Raw genomic sequence first — 22,876 nt, forward strand, 5'->3', positions numbered from 1 at the left:
TCGCAAAAATGTCTTTGCTTGGTACAAATCTCTGTTTCCCACGTTTCTTCACCATTGTCACTGGTGCTCAGGAAATCGAGACTGAGCTTGTTGCATGCATCCCGAAATATGTTGAACCACATTTTGATGTAGCACAATTGTGGAAGCTGACCAAAGCCAAGCCACTGACAGGATCAGGGTCCAGCTACAAACCAAACCCTTAAAATACCGAGAGCATCTCTGTGCATAGTGGTCTTGTTAGCACCACTTTAAAGTGGCGAAAAAACAATTTGATTTGTCTATAGAATAGCCAAGATTTTTGCAGATGAGGAACTGTGGGGAGCTACTGTCCAAAGAACATTTCATTGGAACGAACTGGGATTGTGCAGTCAGAAGAAAATGCAGATTTTTAATAAAAAGCACACAAAGCCTGAGTCTGCCTGTCACATGAAGCAAAAACCCATATAACAGACAACAGTATCTTGATGGCAAACCCTCCCATAAAGTGCTCCCTCCCCAAAATCTCTTCAAGCAGCCACCTCGAGTTAGACTTGCAGATTTTTAAACTTTTTTTATATATTAGAGACTATACACAAAGTTGTTTCAAATGTATTTTGTAAGTGCATAGGCAAATATAACGCTTATATTGGAAGGAGGATTATTTTCCAGAGGGAAATTATGGAAACAAGACAGTGTGGGATATTTCTAAGTACCTTATATGTGCTGTAATTCATTTGTAAAAAGAGGGAAAGCTGTGCTAACGGGGATGGAAGGACTGCAAACTGGAGGGTTTAGAGATTCTTCTTGTCTCTTTTTCCTGAGATTCTGTGCTAAACAAATATGCAAAAAAATGTTGCATGGATTTAATGTCATAATTTTATAAATAAGCATCCTTCCAACATCTGTTATATTCTAAAGCATGATTTATTTTGCTTGTTACAACTTTCCGTGAAAACACGTATATATACACAAATAAAAATTGTTACCCTTCTTAAAAAGGCTTGGAGCCGATACAATCTACAGAGGAATTAGGAGCATCCAAATAAATTCCCCACCCCTGCAGACCATCGCCGGGACCTGGATGGCATTCACTTCAGAGCTAGTATCATCTCGAAATGCAATCAGAGTAATTGTGAACCCCATGGAAGAACCCTGAATGTAATTAAATAAAGGGGGGTGGAAATCCCTGTAACCTTGAAGGGCTGGCTGGAATCTGGAGTGGGATGTACTCGCTGCCCACCCCACTCGAGCCCCCGCGCTCCGGGTGAGAAAGTGCCGAGAACGAGCCGGACAAGGTTGGATGGGAAAGCAAGTTTGGGCTGAGGATTTTAGCTCGCTCCAGATTCCTGCGGGGAAGCCCTTGGGTTTGGCAGCATCCAGCTGTGAGCTCACACCCAGCACGGCTGGCCAAGGACGCGACACGCGCTCGGGAGGGAGCAGAGCGTGTCCCTGCGTGGGCACTGGGACAGCCTGAGCTGCGAGGCACAGGATGCCATCGAGAGCATCTCTCACCTCAGCCAGCGGGCAGAGCTAAACCGAGCCCCAAAACAGCTTTATTAGACTGTTGCATGAGTCAGTCCCCGTCTCCGTTCTACAGAGTAAAAATAAGAGAGGTTCTCAATCTCATTCCAACTGTTGTTTTTTTTCTGAAAATAAAAATATGAAAAATTAAGTTTTCTTTGAAGAAATAGTGTTTGAGAAGGAAAGAAATCAGACAGATGATCTCACAGAGTCTGGCACTCTCACAATCAATTTGTGCCAAATCTGAGTCCATAACTCAAAAGCTGTTTATTGATCGGTTTATCATATCGTCCAGGATAATCAAAAAGAGATGTGAAATTACGGGAGACAAACAGCACGTCACGGAGCTGCTCTGGATAGTTTTGGAAAATAAAGACGGCGAGTTGAATAGGGGAAAAAATAACTGATAGGAGATGATTGTAATCCTAGAATTGCATCAAGCGTGGAATACATCTCCACACTGCAAATGTACTGCGTAAATAACAGGATTTTTATAGCAGCTCCGTTTGGGCATCGGACAATTCAGTGCATTTCACATCTCCCGTTCCCCTGCATATCCTAAATTGGTGGAGGGAAGCAGACAAAACATTGAAAACGAATGTATCTAGAAAAAGACAAATAAAAGTAAAATGCGTCTGTGAAAATAACCTCGGCTGCTTGTTTTCGCGGAAGGTGGGTGTGTGTAGGCAGCCTCTGGGAAAAATCGTGTGCTCCAATCTAAGACAATGCAGGAGCTTTTAGGTGATCACTCTCCACACATTATTTCCCGGGCTGAGGTGAATCATTTTGATGTATTCATCAGGCAGACAAGCAGGAAGGTGTGTGCGATCATTAAGAGTCATTGCAGCAAGTTCGATGGAAACCGTTTGCAAACGGGAAGACAGAGCCCGGGGAAAAAAAAATGCTTTGAGGTCATAGATTATATTTTTTCCCCTTTCTCTGCCTCTTAAAAATAAATAAATACATAAACAGAACACACGGAGATCTGAGGAGTCTCGGGGGTTCGTGCTGCTACCCTCAGGGCGCAGGGGACGCGCCACGGTAACCCCCGACAGCGAGGGATCGTGGGACCGGCTGGGGGTCCGTCCCCACATTTAGCTGGGGTCAACCCAAAAATTATTTTTCGTTAGTGGATTTGTGGTGTCCTGTGGCTGCTCGGGACGGTCCCAGCTCCGAGCGGCGCCAGCAGGTGCCCAGGTGTGCCTGCCACGGGGCCCGATCCCACGTTTTGGGGAGACAGAGCCGGGACCACCAGCACTGGGGGTAGCAGGGTGTGGCCCTGGCCTCCAGGGCAGAGCAGGACCCTCTGGGGCCGAGGATCGCACGGGGGTGGCAATCACACGACAACCCCAGAGTCCCGCTCTTCTTCTCAGTGAGGGGTTGTGCATCACCATCGAAAACCCAGTCTCCATTCGATTCCTTCGATCGCGAGTTTTCTGCACGTAAATCTAACCTTTCTACCAGCGCTCTCCTCCCTCGAACCTTTAGCTTGTGTTTATTTAAAAAGTTATTACGTTGGGAAAAAAAATAGGTTTAAATCCTTAAGGGCAAAACTTAATTGCTTTGAGCAGGAAGACATCTGATCTCTCACAACTATCCCCTGCCTATTGCCAACCAGAATCTGATGGCAAATTAAATACCTGCGCAGAGAGACGGAGAGACCAACCCTCGGCGGGTAGGAAAGGAGACGCTCGTATTATGCAACAACCACGGTTCATTGTGCTCTCACTGTCTTAACGAGTGGATGACACCGGTGCGATCAATAGGGACGATTGTCGGGTGACACAGGGAACAACTATAACGCGTGATTGCACTTACTGCCCATTTCTCGCAAGCACCATAGTGCAACTTCGCTCCAGCGCATCCACCTTCCCAGCGCACCGGGAGACGGGCGCTCCCCGGGCTGCTCGTCCCGCGGCCCCGGACGGACAGAACAACCCCCCGCCGGCCGCCCCTTCCCAGGACTGCGGGACGCGTCTCCCCCGGGGGTGCCCAAAGGATGCTCCTGGAAGGGTCCCCCTCGCAAACTACCGGGAGCTGGTTCCGCAGCCAACAGCTGTCAGCCAAAACGGCTTTGGAAACGGAGTCCAAAGGGCTCAAGAGAGGATCTAGATCGAGGCGTCGGTAGCCAGCCCTGATCCCTCGGAAGCTCTGATGTTCAGCTCGGTTTAATTCCTTTCTAGCGTCTGGAGATAAACGCATATTACTATTAATACAACGCCTTTCTCTTGGCTCCGGGTCTCATCTGGGGCAATACGATGAAACAGTAATCTCCCAACATCTGACACATCAAACATTCCCTCGGAGTACACCTCGTTTCGGGACAAAACTCAGGCTGGATTCACACTGATTCCATTTTCCTGCCTTTCTTTCTAGTCAAATCGGAAGCCTTCCTTGAATGACTTCCACACGCCAGCCTCACGGTGGCTCGTAAAAAACAGGAAAAAAAAAACAAAACCCAACCACACAATCTGATCTCTTTAGAAAACGGGTTATTAACCAAATCGATCATTAAAGGAGAGGAGAATGTTTTCGAGATTTTCCCTGACGGAGAATAAACGCGCTCCTCGCTGCCCGAGGGCGTTTTGTCCCCCGATATGTCTTTAAAGGACACGGGCTGGTGCTTTACTTGGTCTGGATATACAGGACATCATTCGTGTAAAGATCCGAATTCGCTTCCTCCTGATTTACACTGACAAGGGGGGTGGGGTGCTGGACAACCCCCTCCCCCAAATTCACCATCACCAGGTATCACGGACTAATGAGGCTGTGGAATTTCGTGGTAGGGATGCTGCTCACGGCCTGATGGATATAGGAGTGAGGATGCTGCGGTAGTGCCTGCCCGACACCTCCCTCCGCCTCCAGGCTGGGAAAAGCGGAGGTGGGCCGCGGGGCAGCCTGGAGCCTGGGGGAGGCAGAGGGGGAGGCGGAGCTGGCCGGGACGGGCCGTCGCTGCTGCTGCTGCTGGAGCCGGTCAAACTGCACAGCCACTTCCCCCAGGAGCTTCCCTTTCATCTCCCCGCTCCTGGCGCCTGCAAAACAGCCTCAGTTTGTCTGCAGCGTCTCTCTTCCCCCTGTACTCCCTCCCTCCCCGTCCCGCTCCAGCTGAGAGCCCCAGGACCGGGGCGCCCACAGCCCTCCCCGGCTCACGGGGGTTGGTGCTGTAGGGGGGCGGTGGAGAGGCAGAGGGGCACAGCGGGTTTCTGGGCATCCGTGGGACCCGACCATGCTCCGTGAAGCGGTTTCTGACGGTAGCTTGGAGTTGGGAGTACAGGGGACAGGGGCCGCCCCGAGAGCCGGCCGAGTCCACCGAGTCCAGACGGCCGAGCCCCGGCGACCGCCCGCCCCGGGAGCGGGATCTCACCGGGCACACGAGGGGGGAGCCCGGCGCAGGGGAAAGGCCCCGGACTCACGTCGTTTCCCCGGGCTGGGAGAATCCCTTGCTGGTCTGAGGCTGGGCGGCCGCTCTGAAATACTGGGTAGGGGGAAAAGCCTTGATTCCTAGAAATTTCTCCAAACCTCGCCTCGGCGAGGTTTTCGTCCGGACATTCAGTGCCGTGTGGGGCTTCATTCTCTGATGTTTAACTGACAGGAGGAGGATGAAGTAGGGGAGGAGTGAGAGAGGAGAGAAACCTCCACATTCAGGCTTTCGACAGAAAATGCTCCAACCTCGCAATGGACTAAAGCTGAAGAAGGCAAAAGCCAAGAGCAAACCCTGCCATGCTTTGCTATCCCAGGCACCCCTGTGGCACCCAGAGTAGGCTGGATGAGCCAATTTCCACTCCGTGCTTCACAGCACCGAGAGCAGCTTGTCCCTTGGTCCCACTCCTTCCTCCGGCCTCCCAAAGGATGACAGCATAGAGAAGCCTCTCCAAGCCCACGGGATCGGTGTGGGAGCTTGCACACCCAGGCCACAACCGGACACCTGGGGAGAGAACCTGCACCCAAGGGACGTGATCGGTGTCACCATGACCTGCCCTCCCCCGAGCTCTCCTTCCCCAGGCGCCCTTCCAGCGGGCATTGACTTTGGGAGCGCGGTATAATTATCTGCAGCATTTTCAGCAGCCCCACAATGGCCTTCCACGGGCGGTGCATTGTTCTTGACACACATACATTGTTCCTGCATGTCCATCAATTCTCATTTACTTGTCACGGTGCAGGAAGCATGGAGAAGGGAAAGGAAGGGGAGGGCGGGGGAGAGGGACAAACTCAACCTCACTGCAGCAGCAGAGCTTGCAAGGCCGGGGCTGCCAGGCTGCTGTCGTGTATCTCTCTGTGGGCATTTCCAGGCAAAGAGATGAGCTCCGTGGGGGTAGAAAGAGCAGCTGGAGAGGCATTAACTTGTGGCATCGACTATTATTTTTACCCTTGGAGAAAAGCCCGAATCAGTGCTCTGCTGACTGAAATGTTGCAGTCAGGTTAGTTGGACTGAGGCAGTGAGAGGCATCACTTCTCTTTGCAGATCTTGCTTGGCTTTAATCCTTAACCCATCGAGGTCTGCAGTAACACTGCCGGGAACAAGTAATGAGTGTGCAAACCCTGCTATTAGTCCCTCTGATGAGTGGGGTTTTGTAACACGGCTTCTCTTACACGTCCTCCCACACTCCTTCCCACACCGCAATCTCATGCCCCGGTCCCAATTTGCTATCCATGGCACCAGGCGAGATGCTATCAGAGCTGGGGCGGCTCAGATACTTGTTGTCCGAACGGGGGCATGGGTGATCAGGGCTTTAAGCTGTCGGGAGGACCCCTGGGCCCAGCACAGTGCACTCAGTACAGCTCCATCCTCGAGGTGGGAAGTCGTGATTTGTGTTTACAGGATTGGGAACTTCCAAGATTGCTGCATGGACTGGCAGGAAAGTCAGGAGTCGAAATAGAACACAAGATGAGCTAATGAAATCCTACCTGTTTTACGAAAGAGATATATCCAAAATCGGTCATGAAGCAGAGCTCTGCAATTGCCCCAGAACCGAGCCCTCAGCTTTGTCTGAGCTGCCCCTGAAGTCAGGGCTTGGGGAGAGAAGTTGTGCATCTGCCGCACAGACCTGGGCAGATGCACTGTCGTCTTCCCGGAGTGTTTTGTTTTTTAAAGCCTCAGTTATAATTTATAACACCGAAACGGCTCCCAAACACTGCGTTTCCTGGATGTTAAAAAACAAAAGCGAAAAAAAACACCTGAGAAAGTTGCGGGCACAGCATGAAATAATGCCCGGCGTAAGATTAAAATAATTATGAAAGGAACAATATGTATTCGCTTTTATCCGGGCTGTAATTATAAACGCTTTTTAAAGGATACTCTTTATTCATACCACTGGTAGGAAGTCAAAAAGTGAGAGAATCGCTTTCATAGTACTGGTTTGATACGACTTTTAATTAAGGACTGTGTGTCCCTAATTTATTAAAGCTCATCTATTCATCACGTGTGTAATTGACGCTGGAAAAAAGTAATAATTACAGATCTAACCTCTGCAGAGTGGTTTTGCCGGACTTGGGTCCTGCTGCCGTGGAAACGCAAACAACAAAAAACCACCCTATTTGGGTGAAAAACGAGCGGCTCAGACAGGCTCCAGCGTTTCTCCGCGGGGGCGTTTGGCTGCGCTGGGGTCCGCATCGCTCATCCTGCATCCCCTGTCCCGCATCTCCCATTCCGCATCTCTCATCCCGCAATTCCCCAACCCCGTGGCCTCGGGAAAGCGACGCGTTTCTCTGGGAGCCGGTGGGGGAGGAGGGCAGATCCCCCCTCAGGGCGGGTGGCCGCGGGGGTCCGGGAGGAGGCGGACGGGACCGGGAGGAGATGGGGGACCCAGGAGGAGCCCGGTGGGGAAGCCGGAGGGGCTGGGTGGCCGGGAGGAGATGGAGGGGTGGGGAGTAGCTGAAGAGGGGGCATGAGGAGCCAGGAGAGCCCGGGACTAACTGGCAGGAGGCCGGGAGGAGCCGGGCCGGAGGCAGGAGAGGGGGCAGAGCCGCGATCCTCTGAAGTTTCCTCTTCGCCTCATCATCAGCCTTAATTACCGCGGCGGGTTTGTGTGGTGTGTGTTTTTTTTTTTTTTTTCCCCTTGCTTTGCTATGATTACAGCCCTTGGACGGCTCCTTAATAGCAGCGCTCCGCGGGCTGCCCGTGTCATTAACTCTTAATTCAATCCGTGGAGGGGGAGGAGGAGGGAACACCCCAAACAGCATCACCCAAAAAAACCGGAGGGAGAGACGGAGAGGCGCTTTGGTCCCGCCCCCCGCGCGCCGCGAGCCAATGGCGTGATTCACCCAGCCACGTCAGGGGCCAGGGCGGGCGCTGATTGGCCCGTGGGGCGTTCCCTCGGCTTCCCAGAGGAGGACAGCGCCGGGGAGCCCCAGAGGGGGAAAAGGGGGGCGGCCGGGCCCGCAGCGCCTCACTCGCCGGGCAGAGGCGCCGCGCAGCTCCAGAGCTCCCTGCGCACCGCCATGGCTTCTCCTTCCAAGGCGAAGGAGGTCTTCTCCTCCGACGAGGAGGGCCCGGCGGCCGGCGGCGCCGAGGAGCACCACAAAGTGAAGGTGTCCAGCCTGCCGTTCAGCGTGGAAGCGCTCATGTCCGACAAGAAGCCCCCCAAGGAGCCGCCGCTGCCCGCGCCGGGCGGCAGCGCCGACGGGGCGGCCGTAGGCACCTCCAGGAACCTGCTGCTGTCGGGCCACGGGTCCCGGGACGCGCACAGCCCGCCCGGGGCGCTTACAAAAACCTTCGACACCGCCTCGGTCAAGTCGGAGAACTCGGAGGACGGCACGTCCTGGATCCAGGAGGCCGGGAGATATTCCCCGCCGCCAAGTGAGTGCCCGGGGGCGCGGCGGGGGTTGCGCGGGGACCGAGGGCGGGCGGGCACCGCTCCGGCCGCGGGCTCCGAGCGCCGAGATGCCCCGGAGCACGCGAGATAGAGACGTGCAGGTCTTATATTTCATCGTAAATTTTATATTCCCATCCCTGGAAGTGGTCAAGGCCGGCTTGGATAGGGCCCTGAGCAACCTGGTCTAGTAAAAGGTGTCCCTTCCACGGCGGGGGGTTGGAAGGAGATGATCTTTAGGGTCCTTTCCAACCCAAACCATCCTGCGATTCCATTATATTTTATATATGTATTCATAGCTACGCGTGTGTACTTTTTAGGTGTATGTTACATATTTCTTCGTATATATGTTTGGCTTATATATTTTTATGGTTATATATTTATACATCTATATATTTATATATATGACTGTATGTGTATATATATAAATATATACTGCTTTCAAAACCATAGAAAGATCAGAAAATACCATGGACCAGCTCCCTTTCCTGACACGCTGCTCTCCGGCTGCCAGTTCGTCCATTTAGACTATCCCATTGTAACAACAACTTGATTTTCTCGCTGTTACCATTTGCCTTACATGGTGCACAACCATCTCTTAAAACCGGGAATTGTCCCTTCCAGCCTTGTGCGCTCTCTCCACGCTGGCTCCCGCCGCCGTGGCTCCCGACACGGGATTGTTCCTCTCTCCCTGGTTCCCTGCAGCCTGTCAAAATTCCCCGATCTGGGCCTGACCTCTTTAGACCTTGCGATCTCTCCCGACCCCGTCCCCACCGCCTTAGGGACACGCGCTCCGGAGGTGACAGGTCACTCCTTAAACCCTTTTGCACTTCGAGCCGCGCTGTTGTGCCTGCGCTGCCTCGCATTTCGCTTCGGTGAGATCCCTTAAAAAAACAGAGGCGAAATTGCTTTTAAGAAATCAAAACCCCCGAAGTACCTCCCGGAGAAGGAGAAGCAGCATCCCGGCGGTTCTGGGCTTTCTGCCTTCCCACGGCCAGGAGCAGTGGCGGCCGTACACCTGTATCAGCGGATCGATCCGCTCCCCTCCGCGCATCCCTAACTTGTCTGATGGAAATTAAGTACTCTGCTTTATTTAAGTTAGAGACTCTACAGAAACAAACTGTTGAGCCGGACAGTCTCGTAGAATTTGCTTCTCAATCTAATACTGCAAGAAGGAAGTTTTGTGCTATTACAGCTCCTCTTTTTTGTTGTTGTTAGTTTGGGGTGTTTTTTGGGGGTTTTTTTTTGGGGGGGGGTTGTTTTTGTTATTTTTAACAATCATTTCGATTTGGCTTTCATCCACTTCCTTTCGTTTACTGCCCCCGAATTAATTTGATTTCTATCATGCTGGGAGAGGGCCCGGGAGAGGGCAGGAGGAAAGCATCCTGCCCGTGGCATTCCCTGTGTAGCTCCAATTTTCGTGTACCCTCAAGTATGCTGATGCAGCATGAAAAGAAGTATGTGCTTCTACCTGGAGCCCCTTCTCTAAATCTGTCTGAAACCCCAGACTTAGACAAGACCTAATATTCTTCCTCTACATTTCCCCCGGCCTCGAAATTCTTCTCCTTTCTCTTTTAAATCAACTGTTCTCGAGATCTGCAAAATAGTTTCATAAAGGACTTCAGTAGCTCGGAGTTCTGGTAATTTCAGTGGCATTTAGAGCGAAAAACGATGATCAGGGAAGGGAAGGGAAGGTCCTTCGGCCTCGACCATCTCCCTCATTTCCCACCTCCTGGTGCCTGGCCGCTCGGCAGGAGGCAATGACCAGTTCTCCTTCAGGAATACCATCGCTCCGTGGAGGGTTTTGATGTTAGAAACAACTCCTCGATTTATTGTTATTATTAATATTACAGGTAGGATGAAGTGGGGAAAAAGTTGTAAAAGTCAGAGTTTTGAGCAACACGGAGAGGGAGCCCTCTCCAAATTATTATTTTTGTCCGACATTGCCCAGAAAAAAGAAGATAAATAGAAAAAACAAACAAACAAACAAAACAAAACAAAAACTAGCGAAATAAATCAGTGCAGCGAGGGCTTGAAGACTGGAACGGGATAAACGCAGTTGCAGAGTCTGCGGTGGGGACTGTCCCTCCTGCTTATCAGAGTTCGTCAGTGACTTGGGGGATGGTGAGGGAAGAAGCCCGGGAACGCTTGGGTGTATCCCGGGGGAAATATTTATCCGGGATTTGATTTAAAAGCATGTTTTTGTGGTTTCCCCTGTGTGCAGCAGAAGTCGGGACGGGTCGAGCTGACTCGAAAGCCGGGGAAGGCGCTGGGATGGGGTTTGACGGTCCTTCCTCTAAGCCCTGTCCCTGCTGGAAGCAGCCCGGTAGTTGGATCTTGGGAGAATTTCACTTAGGAATAGAACTTGGTTGTATTTAAAAATAGAGTAGAACAACGGGGTTACCGGCAGTGAATTAAGGGTCGATTTAGTGTAGTTTTAATTTAGCATAGTTTTAGAAGTGAACCAACTGTCACGGTGAGCACCTTAATTATTGGAATGCCCTGGTGTGATCACAAGACGGTATCTGACACGTTGTTTTCTAAGGGGGCTTTGTTTTTTGCTTTCAGTATCTAAAGGAAGGATAATAAGAGAAGTTTAATTTTTTCCACTGTAACTGTTTTCTTCCTCACCTTTCTGAACTTCTGAACATTTTCCTTATGGGATTTTTTTAATTGCATGATATGTACTTAAACAGCTTCTTGGTCCAGCCTATTTTAGAAAGTAGAAGAGGAAAGTGAAAGGAGTCCAGGAAAAATAACGTGCAAATACTGACAAGCATTTGAACCAGACACTACAGTCTGTACAAAATTTAGCAGTCTCATTAGAGCAGTCTGTGTGTCATTTGCTGGATCAAGCTGGGGAGCCAGGGTGACTTGCCCCGGGAATTATGCGAAACACAGCCAAATTGCTAAGCTTTTGAAGTCAGCTGCATGCTTTTTATTCATTCTTTAGATTGTAAAATTATTAGTGAAATGCAAAATTTATCTAAAGACCTAAACTGATCTAAAGTCAGCCGTGTGCCATTCCAGGTACATGTGCCTAACCTGGTTGGGGTTTAAGGCAAGAAAAGGTGGCAGATTTCCTGACTTGTATTGGCTACAAATGCTGCAGCTTTTTGTTTTGTTTTGTTTTGTTTTTTTTGTTTTACTTTTAATTAGCAAATATAATAAGAAAAAAATGTTGAATGAAAGTGCACTGCTTTCTTGGGGTTTTTTGATACTTGTTGAAAATCAGAAAATACTCACTGAAAAGTTAATAAGCAGAGAGAAAACTCCCTCTTGAAGAAGAAATATCAATAAAAATGCCTAGTTAGTGAAACCATGAAAATTGTCAGACTCACTTCTTCAACTTCCAGAAAAGAAGATATAGTGCTTAGTGGAGAAATCCTGGAGCTGGGCTGGGCTCTTCTCTTGCTCCACTGTCCTTTTGTCAATCTCCTGCCTTTGCGATGTTTGTGCTGTGCTTTGCTGGAGTTACACCTCCAGTTCTGCAGCTACCAAAACAGCTGGTTTGTGTGCTCTAGACCCCTATGATGTGACTCCTAAAGTGATCTGTGAATCCTTTGTGCCCTATCTACCCCTTTGAAATCACTGAGCCAAAATTTCCCTTCCCAGGACATCTTCTGCTTTTACCAGAAAAAGATTTCCAGAGCCACTTGCAAAAGGATCCTCTGTTTTCAGGGTCTCACTTGGAGGGCCATCAAGCACAGCATCTCTGCAGAGCACCCAGGTCTCCTTGCTTTTGTGATAACTGGCCTTTCCCTTCCTTGCAGGACACCTGAGCCCCACTGCCTGCACCCTGAGGAAGCACAAGACGAATAGGAAGCCCCGAACCCCGTTCACCACTTCCCAGCTGCTGGCTCTGGAGCGCAAGTTCCGCCAGAAGCAGTATCTGTCCATCGCCGAGAGAGCAGAGTTCTCCAGCTCCCTCAACCTCACAGAGACCCAGGTCAAAATCTGGTTCCAGAATCGGAGGGCCAAGGCCAAGAGACTGCAGGAGGCTGAGCTGGAGAAGCTCAAAATGGCAGCGAAGCCCATGTTGCCATCGGGGTTCAGCCTCCCTTTCCCCATCAACTCTCCCATCCAGGCTGCCTCACTGTATGGAACATCCTACCCTTTTCACAGACCTGTGCTTCCTATCCCTCCCGTTGGACTCTATGCTACTCCCGTTGGATATAGCATGTACCACTTATCCTAAGAAGATCAGAAAGAAAAAGTGACAGTAAGACAGACTTCCTGGTGGATCATGTCCGGCCCTGGGAAAGCAGTACCCCAAGCAGTACTGGCCATTCCTTCTGCACGCTTCTCTCTGCCATCCTGAGTGTATGGGAGTTTGTGCTAGCAAAGCAAGGCATCCTGTATGCTACAGGTTGGGCGTCTTCTGAGAGTGCTCTGAGCGCTCAGAGTCTGATCCTCAAAGAAAAAAAAATATGTAAAAACAAACAAACAAAAAAAAGAGAAAAAATATTTGAGCAAATGTAGGGGTTTTATACAGTGCACGTAAAACTAGACTAAAAAAGAACGGGTGAGAAAGCAATTTTATCTTATGGAGGCAGAGATTTCCTGACACCTTCCTGATGGGGCCCAACACAGGTTTAAAGTAAGAGGGGTGCATGCCCTCACACCACACTCTAAGTTACCATCACTTAGTATGGGGGCAGTGGGGAGGGAAGTAAAAAGGTATAATCAACGTTTTGTTGTTTGGTTGTTTTTTTAAAGAAAGCAGAGCCTGTAGCTAGAGACACCGTGTAAATAGAAGCTAGACCCAGTAGAGTCTCAGTGAAGTTCAGAGCCAGCAAATTCCTGCATTTCTGGGGGTAGGGAAAATTTTTGCATCCCAAACCTCGGCAGATGAGTGCAACAAGATGAGCTTGAGGGCACCTAAATGTAGAGCCCAGCTTTATGCACCATGGCTCCTGTAATGCCTTTATTTGTATAAATAGCTTCAGCATTTGTAAAGCACTGTGAGGGGAGGTAAAGTGCAAGGAAGGGTTATTAGGCAGTCTGGTCTTTATCTCTTCCTATTGGCATGCTTAGAAATGTTTGACTACAGCCAGGTAATCTTGGCTCTGCAATGTGCTTTGAAAACCAGGAGAGAGGGAAGGAGGCTTTCTGGGGAAAGAAGACATGGGTTGTTTCCAGGGTGGTGGAGAGCAAAGGATTGTTGAACACTTCTGGGAGATGTTTGGGGTTTTTATTAGTATTTGCCACAACCTGTATTAAATAGAAGAACCCCCCTGAGTCGTCCTCTTCTTCCCTTACTAAGGATGCCAATATAAGTGACTCATTCTTCAAGCCCTTCTAAAGAGAGATCCAGGTATCACAAACAATCAACCCTGCGAGTAGGACAGTGGGGTGCCAAGAGACTGCGTAACCTGTCTGTCCCTGTAGGAGCTCCCCGAGTGCTGGCAGTAACTTCCCCAGGCTTCTCCTTATAACTATTGTATTATGTGTATTACTCTTGCTAAACTTTATGAGGAAGTTACTCCAAAGGCTGTGGAGCACTGAAGTTGGAACTTCTCCTGGATTTATTTTCTTAGCATGCTGTTGTGGAAGAAACAAAACAAAACAAAACAAAAATCAGAAAAAAAATGGAAAGAAAAAAAGCACCACGAGGTTTTGCTGGTTTTGGTTTGTTTTGACCCAGGCGCTGATGCTGTCTGGGACCTACTATAGATGAACTTCCTCTTTCCCTTCCCCTCACCCCTAATCTTGCATTATAGGAGAGTCCCTTTGAAAGGGATGCCTTGTACAATTTTATATATTTTATTGAAGATTTATTATTTCTTATCTCTTATTTCAAATTAAATTAAAAAAGAAAAAACATGTTTAATCGCGTGTGGGTCTTTTAGTGTTTGGAGTCCTTTAAAAGGTAACTTCTCTCCGTGTGTGTTTTGCACCGCTGGGTCAAGTTCAAAGGAATGTTTGGGTTGCCTTTATGATTATTTCCCGTTTCTGAATCTGAATTAAAGCCAAATTTGCAGCACATGAAGGTGAATTGCAAGTCAACAATTCAAAGTCGAAAGCCAAACCTTTTATGAGGTTTCCTTCTTTTTAACAACCACTTTTAGGCGCCTCTGTTCTTTACAACATCATACTCCGGTGATGTCTCCATCACTTCTCTTAACTCGTGTGCCTTCCTCTTTGGCTTGGGACTCTCTCTCCAACTCACCTTTCCATTGACCTCATCTCTGGGCTCTAGTGGGAGAATAGTCTCGGTCCCCACCGTAGCTGGGAGGTAATTTGGAGCAGCTAAACCCTGCCAAGGGCCCTGCAGTACTTCAGTCCAGTTGCATTTCAGCGTGCTCATGTGCTGTCTGCACTGACCCATAGTTTTCGGGCCAGGCTCAGAGAGCAGGTGGTGGCCCTTTCTGGCGAGGGGATCTCGGGTCTGCTCAGACAAGAGGAGTACCCGAGAGGTCAGGGAGGCCGTGTTACACCCAAATCCTACGCTGGCCCAATGTAAGTAACCCTTGGCGTTCCCGCTGTGGGGACGAGGTGTGTTTGCCCTTGCTGGGACCCAGGTGCGCTCTCCCCGCTCCAGTCGCTCCCGAAGGCATCGCGCTCCCGGCTCCCGCCCAGGGGAAGCACCGCGGCGGAGCTTCCCGGTGGGCACAGCCCGAGGGGCCGCCCAGCCACGTCCCACCGGGCTCAGCACCCTGCCAGATCCGGACGCTGCTGGGCGAGAAGGAAACCTCGAGGCGGACAAACACACCCCGATCTGGGCTCTGGGAAGGGGGCTGCAGGCCGGGGGAGCGGCTCGGGGAGCGCAGACCATCGCGGGGCTCGCCCTGCTCACCCCGCTCCCGACTCCGAGAAAAACTCCTGTTAACCTTCCCGCTTCGCAACTGGTGGGGGAACCTAATATCCACGAAGACTCCTCAAATTAACATTTACTGCCGCATAAAACCCGAACACAACCGCTTCTTTCTTGGATTCCCTTTTCCTGAAGCATCATCCCCCTAAATACAGGGCAAAGCAAAGCCCCCTCTCCCCTGTCCTTCCCCGGCCGGTTGTCCCGAGTGCTTCCTTAGCTGGGCTCGGGCTATAAATAAACCAGCGGTATTTTCTAACCTTCAGTATAAATCAGCTGTGTCAGGGATTACAGCTAAATCTTTTCGCTGGAAATTCTTTGAGCGCAGGAGCTTTGTGTGTGTTATGATAGATCCTTAAATGGATACAGATTTATTGCAGCACACAAGGGTGTTGAAGGAAAAGCTTCCAAATCTCGGTTACAACCTCTGCTATGGGAAAGGCAGGACGGATCTGTGACACCTTCTCCGAGCTTGCGGATGGCATGACAATTCACCCTGCGCCCATTATTAACTTGTTCCAATTAAAGCCTTCAGAAAGGCCGAGTTAATTGAGTATTATATTTTATTAGGAGGGAGGTGTCAAGCTTTACTCATGAGACTTCATCATCGGCCTAATGGGAGCTGCCCCGCAGGCAGATCTGTAACTGAATAAATTACAGCAAGGCAGGGAAATCAGAATGCTATCATTAAAAGCGATGCACTTACTGAAATTCCTCCCCCACTTTCGCAAGAGGCTGTGGAGGTGTGGCTTTAATTAGTTATTTTAATGCAAAGTTAAATTGTTCCCAAAGTATTTTCTGACACAAAGCAGATGCGATGATTAGAAGTTGAGTGAGACTGAAAGGAGTTGGCATCTGTTCCAGGTACATCTATATATTTTAAATTCCCAATAGAAAGTGAAAAATAATTAGAGCAATAAATAATAAACATTAAAAACAACGCGATAAATTATCCCGATCCTTAAAATCCGGACTTGCTGAGCGGCAGCTCAGGCCAGCCGGGCACAGAACGGCTCTCCCGGGACCTTCATCACCAGGAATGGATTTGTTGACATAAACATTTGAGATTGGGCTTTCTGGCTCGCTACGGCCAAGCGTTCATTACCTAAAGCCACGGTTGCTCCGAGCCTGCATTTCATGTTGTCACGTTGCCTTGTCAAACCCCGGAATTCCTGCATTTTATGGGGAAGGGGGGAAACTGGCTGGCTGCGAGCGGTGCGCCCGGGAGCGCGGGGGTTTCTCTCTCTCCACCGGACCCTCGCTGCGGGGCCGGGGGCAGCGGGCACCCAGCTCTGGGGGCAGAGACCCCGGAGCACCCCTGGCCCCACGGGCCGTACCGGCGGTGATGGGGCAGCTCCCGGCTGGGCACCGGCTCCCGGTACCGGCTGCGGGGGCTCCTCGCAGGAGGGGACACCTGCCCCGCGGCCCCAGCGCGGGGTGCGGGGGCTCAGGTGCCTCCCAGAGCAGGCAGCGCTGGGCGGCGAGCGGAGCCTTGGAGCATCCCGGCCCCTGTGCGGGCTCTCTGGCGCGGGCACCACCGCACCGGGGATTTACACGCACTTTTTTTCCACACATTCGCACACCGTGCGGGGACCCGCGTGTCTGTGCGCGCACACATCTCCATAGCGGTGAGCTGTACACCCCACATCTCCACACAGTGCCTGTGCGTCTCGTCGCACAAGTAACCACAGGCACGCGAACGCTCCTTTTGCGCACACCTGGGGCTTCGCAGGATTTTTGGGGTCAGTGCTGGACACGCACTGCAGAAGGAGAGGAGCTCAAGGAGAAGGTGGATGACGCAGAACGACCCATCCGCCCAGCAAATGCCAACATCACCGGCCCTTCGTCCTTGAGGAAGGGGCTCCGAGCCATGCACTCGTCCCGTGGGTGCGCGCAGCTCACGCGCAAGGAGCCAGAGGGTCCGCGGAGCAGCCACGGTGGATCCAGCTCCCACCGCCCCCGGTGGGTCAGAGAGGGAAGTGAGCATTTTGCTTTCTTCAGAGTATATTTACCCTCTCTATTTATCCCCCGTTTAGTATTCCCGAAGACTAATGTAGGTCTCTTTATTAAAAAAAAAAAATATTAAACGGGACAAAAAAATCCACAAACAAATAAAAATCAACATTCTTCCAGTGTGACTGTATTTCTCCCGTTCCTACGATCACTATCAGCCACGGAGACTTCAAAATGCCTTTTCCAGGGGTCACTTTGGAAGTTAACCTACTTTCGGCAGCGCCCACATTCTTGGCGTAGGAAGTCTCTCTCGCAAAATAAAAACAAAGAGGTTATTCCGATTTTTTTTTTTTTTCCATTATAGAGCAGGGGGCATATTTTTCCAGTGAAAAGCATTAGGGATCTCAGGGAAACTGCATAGCTCATCCCAGCACTGGGAAACCCAGGAGCGAGCCGCTACTTGGTTCACGCTCCTTTTCGCTACCGGACCCCGCCGCAGGGAAAGAGAAGGGGAACACTTTGGGGTCTTTTTTTCGTTGTTGAGCTTTTTTGTTTTGGTTTGTGTTTGACTCCCTTAGCCCCTCGATGTGTGTTTCCCACCGTAATCCATAAGGCATTTGGCGGGTGCTACCAGCAGTTCCCCACTAGTTGCACGCAAGGAATAAAAATCTTTCCATCCATTATATTTCAGTCTTTTAACACCAGAGCAATTCTGTCCCTGCTGTTTTAGTGGAAATACCGGTCTATAAAGCTGCAACTACAGTATATTTTAAAACGCTACCATTTTTAAAGGGGATTGGAATAATTCTGCTTTGCTTGGGAAGAAAAAGTCTCAAGCAACGTATGTGCGATTAACATTTTATAACACTGTTCAAGGAAATTAAAAACATTCTATGATATTCTTACTGTAAAGGCAGGTCTTTTTTGGCATAATGTTTTGTATATGTATTTCTTAGATTGCTGTGTTTTGAATAAGCAAGAATCTCGTAAAGAAAAAAACCCACGTTCCTTAAAAGTATGCGCTACCCGTTTTATTAAACTGATTATGCTAGCGTTTAACTCAAAAGTTTGTTTTAAGTAGGAATATTTTCCCAGACGTGTAATGGATTGCTTGAAAACAGAATTCTTTGCTTTTTAATGACCTGTAATGGCCAATTCATTTCAACTGCGCTTATCAAGGTGCTGTGTTAAATAACAAACCGGTTCTTGAAAACAAAAAAGTCATAATGAAAAATAAGCAGTCAGAATAATCTCCCATCTCCGAGCCAAAAAAATGCAATAAAATTAATTTAAGACTGTCAAAACATCAAAGCTGAGAAAAGGAGCTGCTAAAATAATGTCTCTTGATAAGGAAATAATAAAAACACACCAAAAAATGTCTACTCAATAAACTCCACTGGATTTGGGGGTCTGTGCTATATTTTATTTGGTGATGAAAGCACTTTGATGTCACTGTATTCCAAACAATTATTATTATAATTTTAAACAACCTGGTGTTTTCCATTACTAACGGCTTACGCTTTGAAGTTACACCTCATAATTTCTTAAATTAAATAAATCATTTTAAGTTTGCACTGGGAGCCTTTTAATAGCAGAGAAAGGAATATCATTATCTTATTGAGAGGCAATTGCAGTGGCTCCAGTTTGGCTGTAGCTGGGGGCAAAGTGGTGCACTATAACAGACATACTTTATTAGCCTCCCATAACTCTTGAAAGAACATTTTTATATTTTCTTTGATTCCCCCCCTCCCCCTCTTGTTTTAAAGCTGTCCCAACCTTTAATTACTGCCTAATATGAAAAGCATTATTTTTTAATGCTGTGTAATTTACCAGAGGCAATAGGCCAAGTTAACAATTGTTTATTAGGGTTGCTGTTTCACACAGGGCAAAGAATGCTGTTCCAAACCCAACTTTTCATGGGTGGTTGCACTAATTAATACAGTGTCTGAGGCTCCTAGGGGGTTTTTAATATTAAAGCCTATGGGGCGGAACGGTTTTTAGAAGTCCAGCTCCTGCTGACGTCCTCCTCCCCTCCCCAATGATTTCTGTTGCTTTCAAGCTGTTTTGATCCGAGGGAAAAGTCGGCAGCAGGAGGGGAGCGCCCTCGGAGCCGCCCCGGCCCCGCGGTGCCCCGGCGGGGGTGGCACCCCCGCCCCGCCGAGCCCAGCCCGGCGCCCGCCCCGGCCCGGGGCGCTGCCGCGGGGCCGCGCTGCCTCCCCTTCCCCCCGGGTTCCCCCCCGTCCCCTCGCTTTGATTTCCCCCCGTCGAGTCGCCCTCGCTGTAATTCGGGACGAGGCGGGCGGTGCCGCCGCGGTGGCTCCGCGCTCACGGCGGGACCCCCGGGGTCTGGCACGGCGGGGGCTCAGCGGAGCCGGGAGCGCCTGAACCCCCTCGCTCTCCCTCTCTCTCTGCTGGAATGGAGCAGGAAACGAGGCTGCTCCGGGGAGGTTGTGGGGGAGAATGTGTGTCTTGTGGGGGTGCTGCTCCCGAGAGCTCAGCAGGGCTGATCCATGAGATCTTCCTGGAGCATCAGCCGGCTCAGCAGCGCAGCGCTGCCGCCTCTCCCGAGTCGCTGACTTGAGCCTGGGAGCATCCCTGTGCCCCCAAATCTCCGGTGTGCCCCTGTCCCAGAGCACCCGGAGGGTACTCACCTCCCGCGGGTGCGGGAGGATGCTGCGGGTAGGGAGACCCCTCTCCCCGCGCTGGTCACTGCCCCATTCCTGTCCTCTCCAAAGGGAGACACGGGACATCCATCAGCTTGATAAATGGGGGTTACTCACTCCTGTTCTCCCTGCTAGTTTATTTTCTTAAACTACCGGGCAAAAAGTGTAATGACGGAGCAGACAAACACACTAACAAACAGACGACAGCTTTATGGATGGAGCTCAGCTCCGAGGTCTGAGGGGTGTTAAAATCCGAGCTCCGCCGCTTTGCCCACTCTCGCTCCAGCTCGGGTCACCTCAGCCGTTTAAAAAAAGAAAGGAAAAAAAAATCCTTGGCTGAGCTTTAAAGGAGGAGACACTTACGGATTTATTTTATGGGCTGACCAGGACTGTTCTCCCTGCTCCCTTCGCCGTTAGCTCAGCTCCTTTGCAAATCTAATCTGCTCGGCTCCTTTGCTATTTTTCATGTTGGACCCATGCGTTTCTCCGCTAAGCCTTTCTCCTTTTTGATGTAGCGAGTCAATTGAAGAATGTTGGTCTCGGTTATCAATCACCCAGCTGGGGCTTAAAGGGCTCGGGCTAATCAGATTTAATTGCTCATGTAGCGCCACTCCTGCCCTGGGCCACGACCGACTTGCTCAATTAAACCCCAAATACCTGCAATCAATAAATAAGGAATGACAACACGTTTAAGGGATTTATCCAGCAAAGGAATTGAGCTGGAAACAGATTACAACAGAAAAATAGTCCCTTTTATAATTAAACGTACACCTCTTAGAGAGGGAAAAGCTATGTCTTAAAAAAAAAATAAAATAAAAGGAAGAAGAAAAGAAAGGAGAGAAAAGATAAAAAAGAGATCTTGTTCCCTTTGTCTGGGGAAAGGAGAGATGAGGGCTCTGCCTTCCAAGAGGCCATTCCTGATCACTTATTAGCTTATTTATGGCCCAGCAAAGTCCGGAGCTCCACTCGGTGCCGGAATCTGCAGCGCCCGCCCCGCGTCCCGTTCCCGGACGGACTGGTTCCTTCTTTTCCCGTCCTTTCCCAGCAGCCTGCGGCCACTGCCTCAGCTTTCCTCTCAAATCAGTGTTTTCTGCTTAAATCCCCTGGCTAACGGAGTGAGGCGTCACCGTTTCTGACGACGGGAAAATGTTAGTCTCGATCTGCTTGGAAAAAAAAAAAAAGAAAAGGGAAGGGGAAGATTTGCTTTTCCAGCTTCTTGTTTGGAACATAGCAGTAATTGGCTGAGATCAAATAGCGCTGAACGTGTATAAATAATCGTTTTTGGCATATTTGCAATTCCTTTTTTACTTTTTTAATTTTTTTTTTTAAAGATTGCTTTGAAAATGGCAGATGCAAGAAGAGTTTGCAATCAATACCAAAACATATTACTTTGGATCATCCAGGTATTCTCTTGTTCACGGTTTCTGCACTGACAGCCGCTGTCTTTTATTGGGATTGGGTTGTAAAATTGTCCCTTCAGCTGATCTGCTGTTGGTGCTCATGGAAAGAGCAACAAGGGAAAAGAAAACGGAGGGAGGAGAAGCTGTCCGCCAGCCTGGAGGAATCTGAGTGTGGTTGTCCTGCTCTGCAGTCACAGCCACCCTGCACCGAGGTGGATGTGTCAAAACTTGTGATTCGCAGGGTTTTGCTCAGCTGAATCGGGCCCTTCAGGTCTCAGAGCTCTCCACGCTCCTTAGGAAAACCAACCACACCAAGATGGGCAGGAAACTGGCCAGGACCATGGTTAGGTGTCATTTCATATCCCTAGTCCCAGGCTCCCAAAGACAGAGCTGCTGGTACCACCACACCACCCAACACGGCAGCTCTGGGCTGGATTTGGGCAGAGTGAACAGATCAGAGGGAATTGTCCATATGGGGAACTTCTTTTCCTCTGCATGTCCCATCCCCTGAACAGCTCAGCCCTGAGCTTTGCTCCTGTTAAACGTGTCTGTTAATTACTCAGCAGTGGTCATCTTCTGCACTGGGTGCTGCCAGGACAACTGGGTCCCATGCAGTTTTCCCATGGTTCCCACTGGGATACAGACCAACCCTAATGCAAACCTGCCTGTAACAGTGCCACTCCAGAGCCACCTCTGCATATTTGGTGGCTGCTCTGTAAGACAATCTTTGTGGGAAGTGAAGGTAAAAATCTTCATAGAAGTCAAGGTGTTGATTAAAAAACCCCTTCAACTGTCAAGGGAGTATTTCTGTAAGGAATTCTGTTTGTTTGTTCCTTAGCTTGGTTTCCTAAGGAAGCCAGGATTATATGATCAAACTGTTACAGCCTTTTGAACTCCTAGGCCAACTCCAATCAAAATTGACAAGGGGGCAGAGGTCTCAGAAATAATCAGGTTGCTGTGATTTTCGTGAAAATAGGCTGCTGGATAGCAGAGAGACAGATCCTGTTAAATCCCTACTAAGGCTGTAACCAGAGCTCAACTCTTAAGAAACACCAGAGAAGCTAGATGAGAGCAAGCAAACATTACAAATATCCCAGCACTTCGACCTTGGCTACTGGAGACAGCAGTTATGAGACACAATTACCAAAAGTAATGTGTTTTGCCGCTTCAGGAAATACTTATTGGTTGTATTCATCTTTGCCACTTTCTGGACCAATCTGCCCTTTGACTCGGAGAGCAGCAGAACATCAAAGGGCAGATCTAGGCACTGGCAGAGTCTTCTTGGACAGTTCCCATGCCGTGGTTAACGGCATCATCCAGGGCAGCAAACAACACAAACACCTCCCCAGACTACCCTGGAGGAAGCCTGAGGCTTGGTTGTGGCCTAGGATGTCAGGAGATGAGTGGTCCATGGGTTCGTACAACAGAGGCTTTTCCCTCATCATTGTCTATGTTCTCTCTTTCCGAGTCATGTGGAAAACCACATTATGTTTTTAACAGATTGATCTAAATCCTGTCGAGTAATGAGGAGGAGAGAAAGAATAAAAATCCTCACAGCTACTTTGATGAGTCTCAAAGCAGGCTCTAGGCATTTTTTTAAAGTAGTAAAATAGATCAAGGAAAAAAATTAAACAGTTTTATTTAAACTATGAAACTCAAGCTGATAGCTTTGCCTGTAAGAAGCTTCTCGCACTCTTAATGTAGCCTGAAAAGTAGTTCTATTGATTCACGTTTGAT

General features: G+C 49.6%; 1 protein-coding gene across 1 annotated transcript; it reads left to right on the forward strand.

The window, feature by feature from the left end:
* Window positions 1-7,877: 7,877 nt before the first annotated feature.
* On the forward strand, window positions 7,878-14,142 carry MSX2 (msh homeobox 2). Its single transcript, XM_050311932.1, has 2 exons — window positions 7,878-8,296; window positions 12,083-14,142. The coding sequence occupies exons 1-2, from the start codon at window positions 7,939-7,941 to the stop codon at window positions 12,505-12,507; spliced, it is 783 nt and encodes a 260-aa protein (XP_050167889.1). The 5' UTR covers window positions 7,878-7,938; the 3' UTR covers window positions 12,508-14,142.
* Window positions 14,143-22,876: the final 8,734 nt, after the last annotated feature.

Source organism: Myiozetetes cayanensis, unplaced genomic scaffold (genome assembly GCF_022539395.1).
Source record: "Myiozetetes cayanensis isolate MyiCay16 unplaced genomic scaffold, myiCay2020 scf17, whole genome shotgun sequence".
Classification (NCBI taxonomy): Eukaryota; Metazoa; Chordata; class Aves; order Passeriformes; family Tyrannidae; genus Myiozetetes; species Myiozetetes cayanensis.

Bases quoted from the DNA above. Each gene is read 5' to 3' on its own strand.
- MSX2 (XM_050311932.1), top strand. From the start codon at position 7,939: ATGGCTTCTCCTTCCAAGGCGAAGGAGGTCTTCTCCTCCGACGAGGAG. The intron at 8,297-12,082 runs GTGAGTGCCCGG...CCTTCCTTGCAG, and splicing joins GAGATATTCCCCGCCGCCAA to GACACCTGAGCCCCACTGCC.